At 42.4% G+C, this 17558-nt stretch overlaps 1 protein-coding gene across 3 annotated transcripts in view; it reads left to right on the top strand.

The window, feature by feature from the left end:
* Positions 1-17558, top strand: part of GATAD2B (GATA zinc finger domain containing 2B) — an 82276-nt gene that overhangs the window by 9334 nt on the left and 55384 nt on the right. The window contains exon 1 of one of the 3 annotated variants that reach the window (XM_079762182.1): positions 1269-2233. The exons of the other annotated variants lie outside the window; for them this stretch is intronic. Coding sequence (XP_079618308.1) covers positions 2220-2233 — 14 coding nt within the window. The 5' untranslated portion in view covers positions 1269-2219. Of the gene's footprint in view, positions 1-1268; positions 2234-17558 lie in introns of those variants that run through there. 3 annotated transcript variants of the gene reach the window in all.

The following is a 17558-nucleotide window of genomic DNA, read 5'->3' as shown; positions in this document are numbered from 1 at the left end:
TGAGCTCCCCAGCCAGGGCCTCTTCATGTCATTTTTTTCAGTAGGTGTAGTGTACTCCTGTATATCATCTTAAGTGTGGCAAATTTAAAGGCTTTTTCTATATCCCCGTGGATAAAAAGGTTGCAAAATCCTGGGAAGTTACACTTCTCATGGAGTTCCTCAGTCATGAATTTTATATTTTTTTCTCAGATTTAAAAGAAATTTGCATTTTTGCAACTTTTGGAACTTAAAAGGAATTTAAAAAATGTAACTGCAGCCCAACTAGCGAGGCTATGTGGTTGAGCCTTGACCTATGAACTAGGAGGTCACAGTTCGATTCCCACTCAGGGCACATGCCCAGATTGTGGGCTTGATCCCCATTGTGGGGTGTGCAGGAAGCAGCCCATTAATGATTCTCTCTCATCATTGATGTTTCTACTTCTCGTTCCCTCTCCTTTCCTCTCTGAAATCAATTAAAAAGTAACTGTAAGCTGATTTGTTAAACACTTTTTTTGTGTAAGGCTTTTTACTATTTTAATTCTTATAGTAACTCTGTGAGGGAGATCTTTTTACTGATGAGAAAACTCAATCCAGGGAACTTGTCATTTTGCTGGAATCTCACATATTAATAAAAGTGGTGAATATAACATTATTTGAACAACTCTGATTCCAAAAGTTTTGATCTTACCATATTCCTATAATTTCTTATAGACTTTTGTTTTGACTTTTTTATTTTTAAAAATATTTTTTGATTGATTTCAGAGAGGGAGAGAGAGAGATAGAAACATCAGTGAGAGAGAATCATTGATTGGCTGCCTCCTGCATGCCCCCTATTGGGGATCGAGCCGGAAACCCTGATAATGTGCCCTGACCAGGAATTGAACTGTGACCTCCTGGTTCATTTGTCGATGCTCAACTTCTGAGCCACGCTGGCTGGGCTATTGTGCCTTTAAAAAAAACCCAGCAAAACCCATGATAGTTCTCAGTATTAAAAGATTTTATGTAAAAAAAAGTTATATGATCAAGTAGGTTTTGAAAAATTCTGCATTAAATTAAGGCAGATTTTATTTTATTTTAAATTTTGTTTTGTTTTTTGTTAATCCTCACCCAAGGATATTTTTTCCATGGATTTGTAGAGAGTATGTGGTGGGGAGAAACATCCATGTGAGAGAGACACATCGATTGGTTGCCTCCCGAATGTGCCCTGACTAGGGCTGAGGATTGAATTTGCAACCCAGATACATGCCCTTAACTGGTGTGTGGGCCCATGCTCTTAACCACTGAGCCAGGGCTTAAATAGGTTTTTATTGATTTGAGGGGGGGCGGGGGGGGGGGGAGGAGAGAGAGAGAGAGAGAGAGAGAGAGAGAGAGAGGGAGAGAAAAAGCGAAGAAACATCTATCAGTTGCCTCCTGCACGCCTCCTACTGGGGATTGAGCCCACAACCAGGAACTGAACATGTGACCTCTTAGTGCCTGGGACAGTGCTCAACCCACTGAGCCACATCAGCCAGGGCAAGGCAGATTTCATTTTTTAAATTGATTTGAGAGAGAAAGAGAGAGAAACATTGTTTTGTTTTTCCACTTATTTATGCATTTATTTATTGGTTGATTCTTGTATATGCCCTAACCAGAGATTGAAACCACAACCTTGACATATCAAGACAACACTCTAACCAACTGAGCTACTGTCCAGGGCTCAGATTTCTTTACCACATGACTTCCCATAGCCTTGCATTGTACATTGGGAGTGGTAAAAGAATGGCTAAAGGATGCAGAGCTTCTCAAAATTATTTGAACATCAAGAGCATCTTAGAGTGATCTCACTGAATGCTTTGAGAATACTGTACTTCGCTATTCTGCTTCCCTGTAGTTCCTCTGTGGATTGAATTTTTTTTAATGAGTTGCAACTTTGGAATGAGGGTGAGGGAGTTGATTGCTTTTGTTTTTTTGGTTTTCCAGAGAAATAGTATGGTGACATTAGGCCAGATATTTTTTAGAAACTTCATTGGTGTGGAGGCTGCATTCCCCAGCCCCCAACCCCGTGAAACGTCTAAGATAAGTGGCACAGTTCATCTGACTTGGCCCTACCTTCATTGAATTTCTAGGTGGATAACTGTAACTGAGCTGCTGGCCCCACCTTCTTCCATCTAACATGCTAGAAGCAGGAGAGTAAGGTTTCAACTTTGTGAGTGAGCAGAAGCCCTTGAGCCAGGAGCAAGAAACCCTTTCTTTCTGTAAAGATGGTCATATCACAGTAAGAAATCTATAAAGCTCATCATTCTTTTTCTTCTGTGAGACATGCAGATAGACCTGGGGATCAGAGGAGAGAAGATTGATATCTTTTATTTTTCAGTTTTTTTTTAAAGTGGTATGTTGGTCTTTAAAACAAAATGAAACAAGAAATTTGTTCTGTATCTTTTAAATGCATAAAGGTTACCTGAATGGTGTTCACTCCTGAAATCCATACTTTTAGTTTGAGCTACCAGTGAAAAATATTGAAAATAGCCGAAACCAGTTTGGCTCAGTGGATGGAGCATCGGCCTGCGGACTGAAGGGTCCCAGGTTCGATTCTGGTCGAGGGCATGTACCCTGGTTGAGGGCACATCCCCTGTGGGGGGTGTGCAGGAGGCGGCTGATCGATGTTTCTTTCTCATCGATCTTTCTGGCTCTCTATCCCTCTCCCTTCCTCTCTTTAGAAAATCAATAAAATATATTTTAAAAAAATATTGAAAACATTTCCCTAATAGGATAACATTTTTTGGAGGGAGGGGCAGTTTTCTAATCACTATTTAACATTTAAAAAATATTTTTATTGATTTCAGAGAGGAAGGGAGAGGGAGAGAGAGAGAGAAACATCAGTGATGAGAGAGAATCATTGATTGGCTGCCTTTTGCATGCCCCCCACTGAGGTTCGAGCGCACAACCCAGGCATGTGTCCTTGACTGCAATCGAACCTGGGACCCCTCAGTTCGCAGGCCCATGCTCTATCCATTGAGCCAAACCAGCCAGGGCTACTATCTAACATTTATATGGCTAGATTGATGTGTTGCTATAAAAGAGATTAAAACAATTGGTCATGTGTATTGCTACTGCCCAGGACAGGTTGGCTAGAAGAGCCTATAATAAGTTCTATGAAAATTTGATGTGTGAATATCATCACACTCTTTCTATGTACTAGGGTTTGGCTTATAATAAGTGCCCATGAATAAATTAATGCTACTCCTGATGCCATTCTTTTTAAAAAAATTTTTTAAAAATATATTTTTATTTCAGAGAGGAATGGAGAGGGAGAGAGAGAGAGAGAAACATCAGTGATGAGAGAGAATCATTGATCAGTTGCCTCTTGCATGCCCTTACTGGGGATCAAGCCTGCAACCCGGGCATGTGCCCTTGAGCGGAATCGAGCCCAGGACCTTTCAATCCGCAGGTGAATAATCTATCCACTGAGCCAAACCAGCCAGGGTACTGATGCCATTCTTTTTTCATTTTGTAATTCAGGTAGTAAAGAATGCTCAGTTCCTCAGCTGAGTGCATTGTGAATTTGAAAGTTTTGCTTTTATAGAGTATTTTTAAAAATATATATTTTTATTGATTTTAGAAAGGAAGGAGAAGGGATAGAGACGTAGAAACATCAGTGATAAGAGAGAATCATTGATCAGCTGCCCCCCACTGGGGATCAAGCCAACAACCTGGGCATGTGCCCTAATCGGGAATCGAACTGTGACCTCCTGGTTCATAGCTTTTAGAGTATTTAAATCCAGATATCATCTGCCACATGAATGGAAACTAGAAAATGGGTCTCTTATTGCACTAAGATCCAATTCTAAGTTTTCATTAGCCTGCACTTTTAATTCTTCACTTTCTGCTTGGAGAGCTATTTCCCAATTGAATTCTGTATAATGCATTAATATTGAACTGAATGTTTTCAGGGAATGTGGGTGACTGGAAAAGGACCTTTTATAGGTGTATTTTGCAGAGGACAGAAGCATCTTTAAAAAAACTAGTGCATCTTTAAGAACCTTGAGAATTCAAAGGAATAAGATGTTTTTAGCCTAAATAATGGTGAACAATGTCTTTGAGATCTAATGGATTACTGTATATACATAGGTACCATCTGTTGTGAATTGTTTTGATTGTTGCATGACTTTGTATTACCAAGGCCTTGATGTCTGGCTGATAATAAATTGTAACTTCCCCAATTTTGTAAAATACAGAGTGATATATGTCACAAAAGAGTATAACCAAGGTTAGAATCTGGACAGTCTTCATTTACAAATTAAACCTTCTATTCTGGCTGGCTGAATACCTGATCATATTCATAGAGACAAAATACAATATGATATAGTTGTACTAAAAAAAACCCACACACTTAAAAGTGTCTGTAGATGTGTGATTTTTGTGCTGTCTTCTGGGTTCAGTTGGGTTGAGGGTGTGAAAAGGACTGTGCACGGGGTACTGTTATAGTGCAGAGAATTATTAGAGGACAGTGAGATTTTTACCCATTGTATAGTTTTATGAATTAACTGAAGGAACATTTGAAAATTAGCATTTTAATTTTGTTGTTAATGGGGCTGTTTAGCACATCTTCCATGTGCTGTCTAGACTACCACATTAGTTTTTGCTGGTTATTCATTTTTAAAAGATACTTTTATTGATTTCAGAGAGGAAGGGAGAGGGGGAGAGAGAGATAGAAACATCAATGATGACAGAGAATCTTTGATTGGCTGCCTCCTGCGTGCTCTGGGCTTGTGCCCTGACTGGGAATCGAACCGTGACCTCCTGGTATGTAGGTCGACACTCAGCCACTGAGCCACCGTGGCCGGGGTTATTTTATTTCATTTTTTTTCAAGATAAAAAAAATGATTTCATAGATTTTTTTTAAGAACTATTATTTTTATTGATTTCAGAGAGGATGGGAGAGGGAGCAAGAGATAAAGACATAAATGATGAGAGAGAATCATTGATCAGCTGTTCCTGCACTCCCCCACTGGGGATCAAGCCTGTAATCCAGGCATGTGTCTGACTGGGAATCAAGTCCTGACCGGGAATTAAACCCTTAAAAAAATAAAAACCATCCTAATTGGTGTGAAGTGGTACCTCATTGTGGTTTTTATTTGCATTTCTCTAATGATTAGTGCTATGTTGAGCATCTTTTCATACACTTCTTGGTCATTTGTATATTTTCTTTAGAGAAATGCCTATTCAAGTCCTTGCCCATATTTTAACTGGGTTGTTTTTGTTGAGTGGTAGGAGTTCTTGCTATAGTCTGAATATTAATCCTTTATGAGATATGGATTTGTAAATATTTTCTCCCATTTTGTGGGTTACTTTTTTACTCCGTTGACTGTTCTTTGATGCACAAAAGTTTTTAATTTTGATAAGATAGAGTTTAGTTTTTCTTTCATTGCTTTTGTTTTGGTATTCAAGAAATTGCTTCCAAATCCATTGTAATGAAGCTTTTATAGTTTTAGTTATTACATTTATGTCTTTGATCCATTTTGGTTAATTTTGTATATGATGTAAGGTAACGGGTCCAATTTCATTCTTTTGTTTGTGGATATCCACTTTTGTTTGTGGATATCCAGATTTTCTAGCACCATTTATTGAAAAGACATTCTTTTCTCCATTGAGTGATCTTGGTACTCTTGTTGGAAATCATTTGATCATATATGTCAGGTTTATTTCTGGGTGCTCTGTTTCATTGGTCTATATGTTTGTTTTTATGCCATTACTATACTGTTTTGGCTAAGTTTGGAAATCAGGAATTTTGAGTTCTCTTTTAAGATTGTGTTGGCTATTTGGAATCCCTTAAGATGCCATGTGAATTTTAGACTGGGTTTTTCAATACTTTTTAAATATTGGATCAAACAACATAAAACTAAACTGAATGTGATTACATTATGACAGCTGATTCCTGTCATAGAACTTTAATTTCACTTGGCTTCTTGGATCACAGTGCTTTTCTTTTTTTCTTTTTTTAAATATATTTTATTGATTTTTTACAGAGAGGAAGGGAGAGGGATAGAGTTAGAAACATCAATGAGAGAGAAACATCAATCAGCAGCCTCCTGCACACCCCCTACTGGAGATGTGCCCACAGCCAAGGTACATGCCCTTGACCAGAATCGAACCTGGGACCCTTCAGTCCGCAGACCGAAGCTCTATCCACTGAGCCAAACCGGTTAGGCAGTACTTTTCTTTATGGCATTATAATCAAGGTTATACCAAATATCTTTGCTTTTATATTGTTACTAGAGGCCCGGTGCTGAGGGGGGTGTCCCTCAGCCTAGCCTGCACCCTCTCCAATCTGGGACCCTCTCACAATCAGGGACTGCTGGCTCCTAACCACTCACCTGCCAGCCTGATAGCCCCCTAACCGCTTCCCTGCCGGCCTGATTGACCCCTAACTGCTCCCCTGTCTGCATGATTGTCCCCACCTGCCCTCCCCTGCCAGCCCGATTGCCCCCAAGTGCCTTCCCCTGCGGGGCTGAGGGGACTGGGGACTCTGGCTGGATGAGGCGGTGCTGAGGGGACTGCGGGACTGAGGCTGGATGACGCGGGATGCTGTGGGGACTGGGTGAGGCGGGGCGGAGGGGACTGGGGGACTGAGGCTGGATGAGGCGGGGCGGAGGGGACTGGGTGTCGCCATCTTGTGGCTGTGGGGTGCTGCCATCTTGTGAAGGTGTGACAGCCAATTAGCATATACCCTCTTTAGGGGTTGTGGGTGCCACCATCTTGTGAGGGTGTGATGGGCAAATAGCATATTCCCTCTTTATTAGATAGGATTATTGGAAAATCATTAAATTTGGTTCAAATCTTTTTAGAAAAATCAAGATATACATCAGAAAGTTTCTCATAATTGTTTCTCACCTGCCAAGTTTTAAACCCTGTCATTGTTATTCCTTTCTTTTATTTCAGTTTGTGTGTGTGTTTGTGTGTATGGATTTATTTCTAGTCTTCTTTTTACATAAAAGCATTGTTTTCCACATCATGCTGTTTTCTATCCTATATAATAAAAGGCTAATATGCAAATCGACCAAACGGCAGAATGACCGGTCGCTACGACACACTCTGACCACCAGGGGGCAGATGCTCAACTCAGGAGCTGCCCCCTGGTGGTCAGTGTGCTCCCGCAGGGGGAGCGCCACTCAGCCAGAAGCCCTGAGCCAGGCTCACAGCTGGCGAGCATAGCTGCGGTGGCAGGAGCCTCTCACGCCTCTGTAGTAGTCGGACATCCCCCGAGGTCTCCCGGACTGTGAGAGGGCACAGGCCGGGCTGAGGGACGCCCCCCCCCCCAAGTGCACGAATTTTATGCACCGGGCCTCTAGTTTAATAATAAAGGAGATTTTGTTTTTTCAAGTCTGTGCATAGAGAATTTGCTTGTTCTTTAAATGAAAACGTTAAGGGTAAAAATCTTTTTATGGATATAAGAATTTCATGGAGCCCAGATGGTGTAGCTCAGTGATTGAGTGTCGACCTATGAATCAGGAGGTCATGGTTCAATTCCTGGTCAGGGCACATGTCTGGGTTGTGGTCTTGATCCCCAGTGGGGGGTGTGCAGGAGATAGCTGAAAAGTGATTCTCATCATTGATGTTTCTATCTCCCTCTTCCTCTCTGAAATCAATAAAAATATATTTAAAACAACAAAAAATTTCATTGAAAAGTATTTGGGTTTATGGCTGTGTACCTTTCCTGTTGCCTATAAGTCTTGCTCTTTAAAAACTTATATCCATTATTCTCTTAGTTAACATTGAATAACATTTGAATACTACTAGGCTAATAAACTTCATTTAGGAATTCTATTACCTAGTTCATGAAATCTGTCTTTTAGATTCATCTGTAGTTGTAAATCCAAAATTATGTCAGAAAATCCAAGGTTCTGATCAGTGATATGGGGTTATTTTTCTAATTCCTAGATTATAGAACACAGGTGGTTTTTTCTATCCTAGACAGGTTCAGTCTAGGAAAATGATAGTTAATTATTATGATAAAGAGAAAATTTGATTCCCACCTATCAAAGCTCTCTTTACTTTGTAACCACTTAAATCCTCTAGTTTTGGGGAACTGAAAAGGCCTGACCATTCATATAGTCACAGAACATTTGTTGTACACCTACTATGTAAAAAATATATGCATAGGATCCTGGCCTGTATGGCTTGGTTCACTGGGCGTCATCCTATGCCCCAAAAGGTTGCAAATTGGATTTCCAATTGGAGCATATGTGGGGGTTGTGGGCTTGATCCCAGGTAGGGGGTGTGCAGGAGGCAGCCAATCGATGTTTTGCTTTCACATCTTTTCTCTCTTTCCCTCTCTTTTTCTTTCTCTAAAAAAAAAAATACACACACACACACACACACACACACGAGTAGAGTATATGAAGATAAATAACATTACCTTAGTCCTCAAAAAAATAGTGTTAAAAAAAAGATAGTGTAGAAGAGGAGAGAAGACATATAAAAATAACTAATACTAAATTCAATGTGTTTATAAATTAAGTAGTCAGCATATTAGGAACAAGTGCTTCTTAAGTAGGAACAGCACTTTTTTGTTGTTAATCTCACCTGAGGATATTTTTTACATTGATTTTTAGGAAGAGTGGAAGGGAGGGGGAGAAAGAGAGAGAAACATCGATGTGAGAGAGACACTTCCATTGGTTGCCTCCTGAATGCTCCTGACGTGGGTGGGGGATCAAACCTACAAGCCAGGTACTTGCCCTTCTGGGAATTGAATCCATGACCCTTTGGTGTGCTGGCCAACATTCTTTTTTTTTTTTTTTAAATTTCTTTATTGATTAAGGTGTCACATATTTGTCCTCATCCCCCCATTCCCATCCCACACCCCTCCCCTTGGATGCCCCAACCCTCTGTTGAACTTAAGCATTGGTTAGGCTCATATGCATGCACACAAGACCTTTGGTTGATCTCTCCCCCCTCCCCCCACCCTCCCCTATCCTCCCTCTGAGGCCCGATAGTCCGATCGATGCCTCCTTGTTTCTGGTTCTGTTCTTGTTCATCAGTCTATGTTGTTCATCATTTCCCCTAGATGAGCGAAATCATGTGTCACTAGAGATATACTTATAAGAATTGAATGTGCGACGAGCAATAATAGTTATGCTGACAGGCAAATGAATCAGTCTGTAGTGAGTTTCTTTCTGGACCAACAGTTCTTTTGAGACCCAATATCAATGTCCACCAGTTCCCTATGAGTACATGTCGGCACTGACCCCTCAGCTCTGGATGGTGGACAAATGGTGGTAATGCAGGTCCGACTCCCTCTGGTTTGGTCTCGGCAGGACCCAGGGGCACTGATTCACCCGGATCCAGGGGCCCACGGCCTCACCCGGACCCGGGGCCAGGCTCACCCGGATCCAGGGGCCCACGGCCTCACCCGGACCCGGGGCCAGGCTCACCAGGATCCAGGGGCCCGCGGCCTCACCCGGACCCGGGGCCAGGCTCACCCGGATCCAGGGGCCCGCGGCCCCCCCGGACCCGGCTGGCCAACATTCTTAATCAGAGACACACTCGCCTGGGCTTTTTACAACTTGGGTCCAAGTGTGAGACAGGTTTATTATCAAATCCTGAAAATTCTACTCTCAAAATTTCTCTCCATTACATCTATTTGTGTCTGTCCCAACTTCTCTTGCTCTGATGTTAGCCATTGTGATTGCTTGCCCATATCTGTTTAGTACCTTGGATATGCTGTTAATACTGACACTTACTAGTAATTGGGCTTTTCAGTGTGACAGGAACTGTTCTAAGCACTTCACATTAATTAACTTGTTTAATCCTCACAAGCTCTAAAGGTAGATGCTATTATTATTCCCGTTTTACAAATGAAAAAAGAAAAAAAAACAGGTGCAGAGAGGTGTTAAGGGATTTGCATAAGGTCACATACCTAGTTAAGTAAGAACTCTATACAGAATCAGGAAGTCTGACTTTTCAAAAAATATATATTACTAGAGGCCCAGTGCAAGAAATTCGTGCATGGGGTGGTGGTGGGGGGTGTCCCTCAGCCCAGCCTGCACCCTTTACAATCTGGGACCCCTTGAGGGCAGTCGGACATCCCTCTCACAATCCTGGACTGCTGGCTCCCAACTGCTCACCTGCCTGCCTGCCTTCCTGATTGCCCCTAACCGCTTCTGCCTGCCAGCCTGATCACCCCCTAACCACTCCCCTGCCAGCCTGATTGATGCCTAACTGCTCCCCTGCCAGCCTGTTTGCCCCTAACTGCCCTCCCCTGCAGGCCTGGTCACCCCTAACTGCCCTCCCCTGCAGGCCTGGTACCCCCAACTGCTCACCCATGCAGGCCTGGGTCTCCCCCAACTGCCCTTCCTTGCAGGCCTGGTTCCCCCCAACTTCCCTCCTCTGCCAGCCTGGTCACCCCTAACTGCCCTCCCCTGCAGGCTTGATGGCCCCCAACTACCCTCCCTTGCAGGCCTGGTCCCTCCCAACGGCCCTCCCCTGCTAGCCATCTTGTGGTGGCCATCTTGTGTCCACATGGGGGCAGTCATCTTTGAGCACATGGGGCAGCCATCTTATGTGTTGGAGTGATGGTCAATTTGCATATTATTCTTTTATTAGATAGGATTAGATAGGATAGAGGCCTGGTGCACGGGTGGGGGCAGGCTGGTTTGCCCTGAAGGGTGTCCCGGATCAGGGTGGGGGTTCCCTTGGGGCGTGGGGCGGCCTGGGTGAGGGGCCTGTGGTGGTTTGCAGGCCAGCCATGCCCCCTGGCGACCCAAGCGGAGGCCCTGTATCTGGGATTTATTTATCTTCTATAATTGAAACTTAGTAGCCTTGAGCAGAGGCCAAGGCAGGCCAGGTCTATGGAAGCTTGGCTTCCTCCATTGCGGGGGGCAACTCAAGCCTCCTGCTCTCTCCAACTCTGTGGCTGCCGCCATTTTTTTTGGGATTTATTTATCTTCTATAATTGAAACTTTGTATCCTTGAGTGGAGGCCTGGGCCTGCCAGTGCAGGCGGAAAGCTTGGCTTCCTCCATTGCCGGGGAAACCCAAGCCTCCTGCTCTCTCTAGCTTTGTGGCTGCCGCCATTTCTGTTGGGATTTATCTTCTATAATTGAAACTTTGTAGCCTTGAGTCGAGGCCTCGGCCGGCTAGGGTGTGCGGAAAGCTTGGCTTCCTCCATCGCCGGGGAAACCCAGCCTCCCTCCTGCTTGCTCAGTGGCCGCAGCCATCTTGGTTGGGGTTAATTTGCATACTAGCTCTTGATTGGCTGGTGGGCGTGGCTTGTGGGTGTAGTGGAGTGATGATTAATTTGCATATTACTCTTTTATTAGATAGGATTATTGATTTCGGAGAGGGAGAAAGAGATAGAAACATCAGTGATGAGAATCATTGATCGGCTGCCTTCTGCACACTCCCCTACTGGGGATTGAGCCCACAACCTGGGCATGTACCCTTGACTGGAATCAAACCTGGGACCCTTCAGTCCTCAGGCTGATGCTCTATCCACTGAGCCAAACCAGCTAGGGCAGGAATTCTCTCTTTTTTTTCTTTTTAATTTATTGATTTTTTACAGAGAGGAAGGGAGAGGGATAGAGAGCTGGAAACATCGATGAGAGAGAAACATCGACCAGCTGCCTCCTGCACACCCCCCACCGGGGATGTGCCCGCAACCAACGTACATGCCCTTGACTGGAATCGAACCTGGGACCTTTCAGTCCGCAGACTAACGCTCTATCCACTGAGCCAAACCGGTTTCGGCCAGAAGTCTAACTCTTAAGCTCAAACTTCTGAGTATTCTGTACTTTTATCTGTGTGCGTTGCATATATATGACACATGTATGTCATTTTTATTTTGAGATTAGCATTGTTTTATTTATTTTTTTAATAAATCTTTATTCAGATTATTACAATTGTTTCTCTTTTGCCCCCCCCATAGCTCCCCTCCACCCAGTTCCCACCCCACCCTCTGCCCTTACCGCCCCCCCACTGTCCTCATCCATAGGTGTATGATTTTTGTCCAGTCTCTTCCCGCACCCCCCACACCCTTTTTCCCCCGAGAATTGTCAGTCTACTCCCTTTCTATGCCCCTGATTCTATTATATTCACCAGTTTATTCTGTTCATCAAATTTTTTATTCACTTGATTTTTAGATTCACTTGTTGATAGATACGTATTTGTTGTTCATAATTTTTATCTTTACCTTTTTCTTCTTCCTCTTCTTAAAGAATACCTTTCAGCATTTCATATAATACTGGTTTGGTGGTGATGAACTCCTTTAGCTTTTTCTTACCTGTGAGGCTCTTTATCTGACCTTCAATTCTGAATGATAGCTTTGCTGGGTAGAGTAATCTTGGTTGTAGGTTCTTGCTCTTCATCACTTTGAATATTTCTTGCCACTCCCATCTGGCCTGCATAGTTTCTGTTGAGAAATCAGCTGATAATCATATGGGTACTCCCTTGTAGGTAACTACCGTATTTTCTGGTGTATAAGACGAAATTTTTAACCCAGGAAATTCTTCTCAAAAGTCCAGGGTCTTATACGCCGGAAAATACAGTATTTACAATTTAGAATTAAAGTGAGTTATTGCCAAATGATGGGTGGGTTACCGTATTTTCCGGCGTATAAGACCCCCAACTTTTGAGAAGATTTTCCTGGGTTAAAAAGTCGTCTGATATGCCGGAAAATACGGTAACTTTTTCTCTTGCTGCTTTTAATATTCTCTCTGTCTTTTGCTCTTGGCATTTTAATTATGATTTGTCTTGGTGTGGTCCTCTTTGGATTCCTTTTGTTTGGGGTTCTGTGATCTTCCTGGACTTGTAAGTCTATTTCTTTCACCAGGTGGGGGAAGTTTTCTGTCATTATTTCTTCAAATAGGTTTTCAGTATCTTGCTCTCTCTCTTCTTCTGGCACCCCCATAATTCGGATGTTGGTACGCTTGAAGTTGTCCCAGAGGCTCCTTACACTATCTTCATATTTTTGGATTCTTTTTTCTTTTCCGATTGGGTGTTTTTTGCTTCTTATATTTCAAATCTTTGACTTGATTCTTGCGATCCTCTAGTCTGCTGTTGGATCTCTGTATATTATTTTTTATTTCAGTCAGTGTATGCTTAATTTCTAGTTGGTCCTTTTTCATATCCTCAAGGGTCTCACTAAATTTATCCACGGTTTCTAGAAAATTCTTGAAAAACCTTATAACTGTGGTTTTGAACTCTATATCCAGTCGTTTGCTTTCCTCCCATTTCTTTCATTTGTGACCTATTTCTTTGTCTCCGCATTTTGGCTGCTTCCCTGAGTTGATAGAGTGGCTTTGTGTGCGAGGTGTCCTATAGGGCCCAGTGGCTCAGCCTCCCCAGTTACCTGAGGTGGACACTATTGGTGTACCCCTTTGTGGGCTGTGTGCACAGTCTTGTAGTCAAGCCTTGATTGTTGTTGGTATCACTGGGAGGAATTGACCTCCAGGCCAATTGGCTGTGAGGATCAGTTGTGTCTACTCTGGGAGAACTTCTGTGCTGGAGATACCCTTATGAGACAAGAATTGCTTCAATGGGGCTTTGGTGTTCACTGAGTCTGCCCCCTGAGTGTGTCCCTTATGGATCTGAGGAGTTGTAATCTGGATGGTCCTACTCTGACCCCTGGGTACACTGGCTCTTGGATCTCCAAGGAGGTGCTAATTTAGCCTCTGTCTGAGGCCACCCAGCAGGAGCTATGGAGAGATCTGCAGATTCCTCTTCTTTGTTTGGGTTTTGGAGGTGCCCAGATGAGGCCCGGCTGTGAAGCAATGCAAGCTGCTGCGGGACCTTGGGCCTTCTTTTGGATGTTCTGGGTCTCACTGACTCAGCTGAGCTGCAGTTTGTTAGGTAAGTTTAGAATTCAAAGGACCAGGCCATTCATATGCAAAAGCCTCTGCGTTCAACTTGGATGGGGCGGAGTCTCAGGGCGGAGCAAACAGCAATGGCTTCCCATCAGCCCTGCCCTAAGAGGCCCCTGGGTCTCAGTGTCCCGCGGTAATTGCCTCAAGCACCTCTGAGAGAAAGCCGCCCTCGAGTTTCGCCCGCTGCCAGACAGTCCAGTTTCTCCCCGTATGAGTCTGGGTCCCCGGAGTCTCGCCCGGAACTGGAGTTCAGAGCAGTCGGGAGCTTTTGTCTCCCTCCTGATTGAGAAAGCCAGCCGCGTACTCAGTTACCAGCCCTCTCCTCTCGTGCGCGCCTTCGTACCTCTGCACTTCCGTAGCTCCTCTGAGTCTCAGTGTGCTTTTCTCTTTCCTTCTAGTTGTAAAATTTCCACTCAGCCTGCCTTCCTGTGGTTCTGGATGGTGTTCGTTTTGTCTTTTAGTTGTAGTTTTGAAATTGTTGTGCGAGGCAGCAGTTCAGGCATTTACTATGCCACCATCTTGGTTTCTGTCGAGATTAGCATTTATGTCATTGTTTTAATAGTTGTGTAAGATTTCATTGTATGAATATATGTTAATTTACTTAATCTGTCCCTTAGGAACATTTAGGATGTTCTCAGTTTGTGTGTAAGTGTGTACTGTCATAACCAGGGTTCCAGTGAAACATTTTACATGCATCTTTTTGACATAAGAAATGTCCAAATCTGTAGAGAATTTTTATGAAAGTTTATTTGAACCAAAACTGACAACAATTGCTAGGAAGCAAGATCTCAAATTCTCCAGAGAACAACAGTTTTGCATTTTCTTTTATGCATTTGAAATTGAGGGAACTAAGGAGGATTACATGAAGGTAGGAGAAAGAAAGGCAGGGATTGGATTATAGGATAATTAGCAAGATTTAGGTACTCTCTTGAGGGTAGTTATTTTAAAGGTGTGTTAACCTAGATACACAAGAACAATGGACAGGGCTTGCTTAAGGCAAAGATGATAAACCTTTTACTATAGAAGTTAATATGCCAGGGTGGGTTGCTACCCACTATGATCTGCCCAGTTAGGGATTCATAATCAGACTAGAGGCAACCCGGTGCATGAATTCGTGCACGGGTGGGGTCTGGCCAGGCCCCCCCTGACTGGCCAGGGGGAGGGGCCATGGGCGGTTGGCCAGCCAGCCCTGCCTCCTGGTCGAACTCCCATTCGAACTCCCGGTTGAGGGGACAATTTGCATATTAGCCTTTTATTATATAAGAGGATAACCTTGTGAGGTTACTTTCCATAGACCCTTTTTTCATTCACATTCTTGACACATTTTACTATATCTGTAGATAAAATTCCTAGAAATACAATTACTGGACCAAACGGCTTATACTTTTAAAATTTTGTTAGATAGTATTAAATTATCCTCCAACTTTGTACCAATTTACATTCATACCAACAGGCTATGAGAGTTTCTAAAACAACTCAAATCTAATTTGAGGGAAGTAAGTGTGGCTAGATGAGAACTGTCTTCAAATGTCTTTAGGAACATTCATGTACCTTATCAGCATTTCCTTTCTTTTGCAAATGTCTGGATTTTGATTATTGGCCATGTGACTGTAGCCAATTATTGGAAAGAAGAGTAGGCATTTTAAAAGAAAAATTTTCTTCTTGATTGCATTGGTCCCTCAAACCTCTCAATTGTTGACCTAAATGTAAAAGTTTTGATAAATTGATTTCTTGTCACCATAGTCTTTTTAAATCAGGACAACTTCAGGAGTAAGGAGCATATACAGTTCCCAGGTGACTGCTTACATAGAAACTCCTTCCTAGAGTTCTTGTTGAACTTCCCATAGGCAGAGACAGAGCTAACAGCTATATTCGCAGGATCATACTGTTTTCAGGGAATGGGGAGGTTAAGATAAATAAATGTCTTATATGACTAACGGTAGATTTTCTTTCTGACTAGTTTTTCTTCTTAGTGGGTCACTTATTTGTATTCCTCTTATCCCATTTCTCTGCTTTTAGGGTAGAAGTGATTTGTTTTATTCAGATTTAAATTTTGTTTAGTGAACTTAGAACTTACTAGTAGGCTTTCACCACCCAGAGTAGAGTCAGAGTGTGTTGTGTGTAGGGTACCTTTGGTGGTACCATGGCCCCATGGAATTAAGCCTTTATTATTTTTTAAAACTTTTTTCTTTTTTCTTAATTGATTAAGGTATTACATATGTGTTCTTAACCCCCCACATATATCCTTTTATCCCATATTTGAGGCCTATTGTCAGGAGTAAAATGAAACACTTAGTTTTCATAAACATTCTTAAGGATTACAGGAAATTTGACTAATTCAAGGGCCTGAGATGTGTTCAAAGTTACCATCTTCTTAGAGATTAAAAGAGCATTTGAGACTGCTTCATTAATTTATTGTTGTCTTGCGTACTTCTTATGTCATTTTACTTCCAACAGCAAGCAAAGCTTGTCTTCTGGATGTGTTAATATCAGTTCTTTTAAGTTTTGGATTACTAAGATATTTCCTTCTGTTGATTGATTAAAAGATTTCAATCCACTGCTGATCTTTATATTCCTTACTGCTTGACGTTGGTTTTTGGAAATGAAAAGGAAAAGAAACTGCAAACTTCAGTTGTCTTATCATCATTACTGACCTGTTTATAGTTTAAACCTGAGTGAAGGCAACTGTGATTCTAATTTTAAAATGTTGATAGCTTATGATTCTGATATTTGGGGTGAAAGTTAATTCTGGAATTTTCCTTTATCTCTTGGCTTAAGAAGTATCTTTACCTTGGCCAGCGTGGCTTAGTGGTTAGAGCGTTGGCCCACACATGGAAGGGTCTCAGGTTCTATTCCAGTCAAAAGCGCATGCCTGTGTTGCAGGTTTCATCCTCAGCCCTGGTTGGGGCAAGTGCGGTAGGGCGGCCAGTTGATGTGTCTCTCACACATGGATGTTCTCTCTCTCTTCCTCCTTCCTTCCCTCCCATTCTCTCTAAAAATCAATGGAAGAAATAACCTCGGGTGAAGATTTACAAAAAAAAGAATTATCTTTTAAATAAGCCTTAATGAAGGGGAAAGGATTTCTTTTCAATTTACTTAAATTGTTGGCTTTTTTCTCCTTCACATTCTTCATTTTTTTGGATAAAATTAGGTTAGGCCACCTTAAAAGAATTTTTAAAACATATATTTTTATTGATTTCAGAGAGGAAGGGAGAGGGAGAGATAAAAACATCAGTGATGAGAGAGAATCATTGATCGGCTATTTCCTGCACACCCCATACTGGGGATTGAGCCCACAACCTGGGCAAGTGCCCAGACCAGGAATTGAACCGTGACCTCCTGGTTCATAGGTCAATGCTGAACCACTGAGCTGCCCCAGCAGGGCAATATAATGGCATGTTTTAAAGACATAATGCTGGGTCTCTATAGAAGAAATTTTTCTTAAGCAAATACTTCAACTTCAGAGCAACATGGTATAATTTTAATTCTTTTGTGGGAAAATACTGACTTAAGTGAAGCACTAATCTTTTCCTTGCACTCCATTGAGTAGTCTGAGGCTCTTGGCACCAAAAAGTCAAGTAATCCTATTTGAGGTAGCTCTCTCTTATTCACATTCTCCCCAGGTTGCCTAAGATTATTCTGTTCTCATCATATTAGAAGAAACAGAAGAGGCAAAATCAGATGATTTGAGTGCTCTTTATCTTATAAAGTGTTTTTAAGATATATTGATTTCGTTCTCAAA

Source organism: Cnephaeus nilssonii, assembly GCF_951640355.1.
Source record: "Cnephaeus nilssonii genome assembly, chromosome: 21".
NCBI lineage: Eukaryota > Metazoa > Chordata > Mammalia > Chiroptera > Vespertilionidae > Cnephaeus > Cnephaeus nilssonii.
Note: the sequence above shows the minus strand (reverse complement) of the source record. Positions and strands in the feature narration are given on the sequence as shown.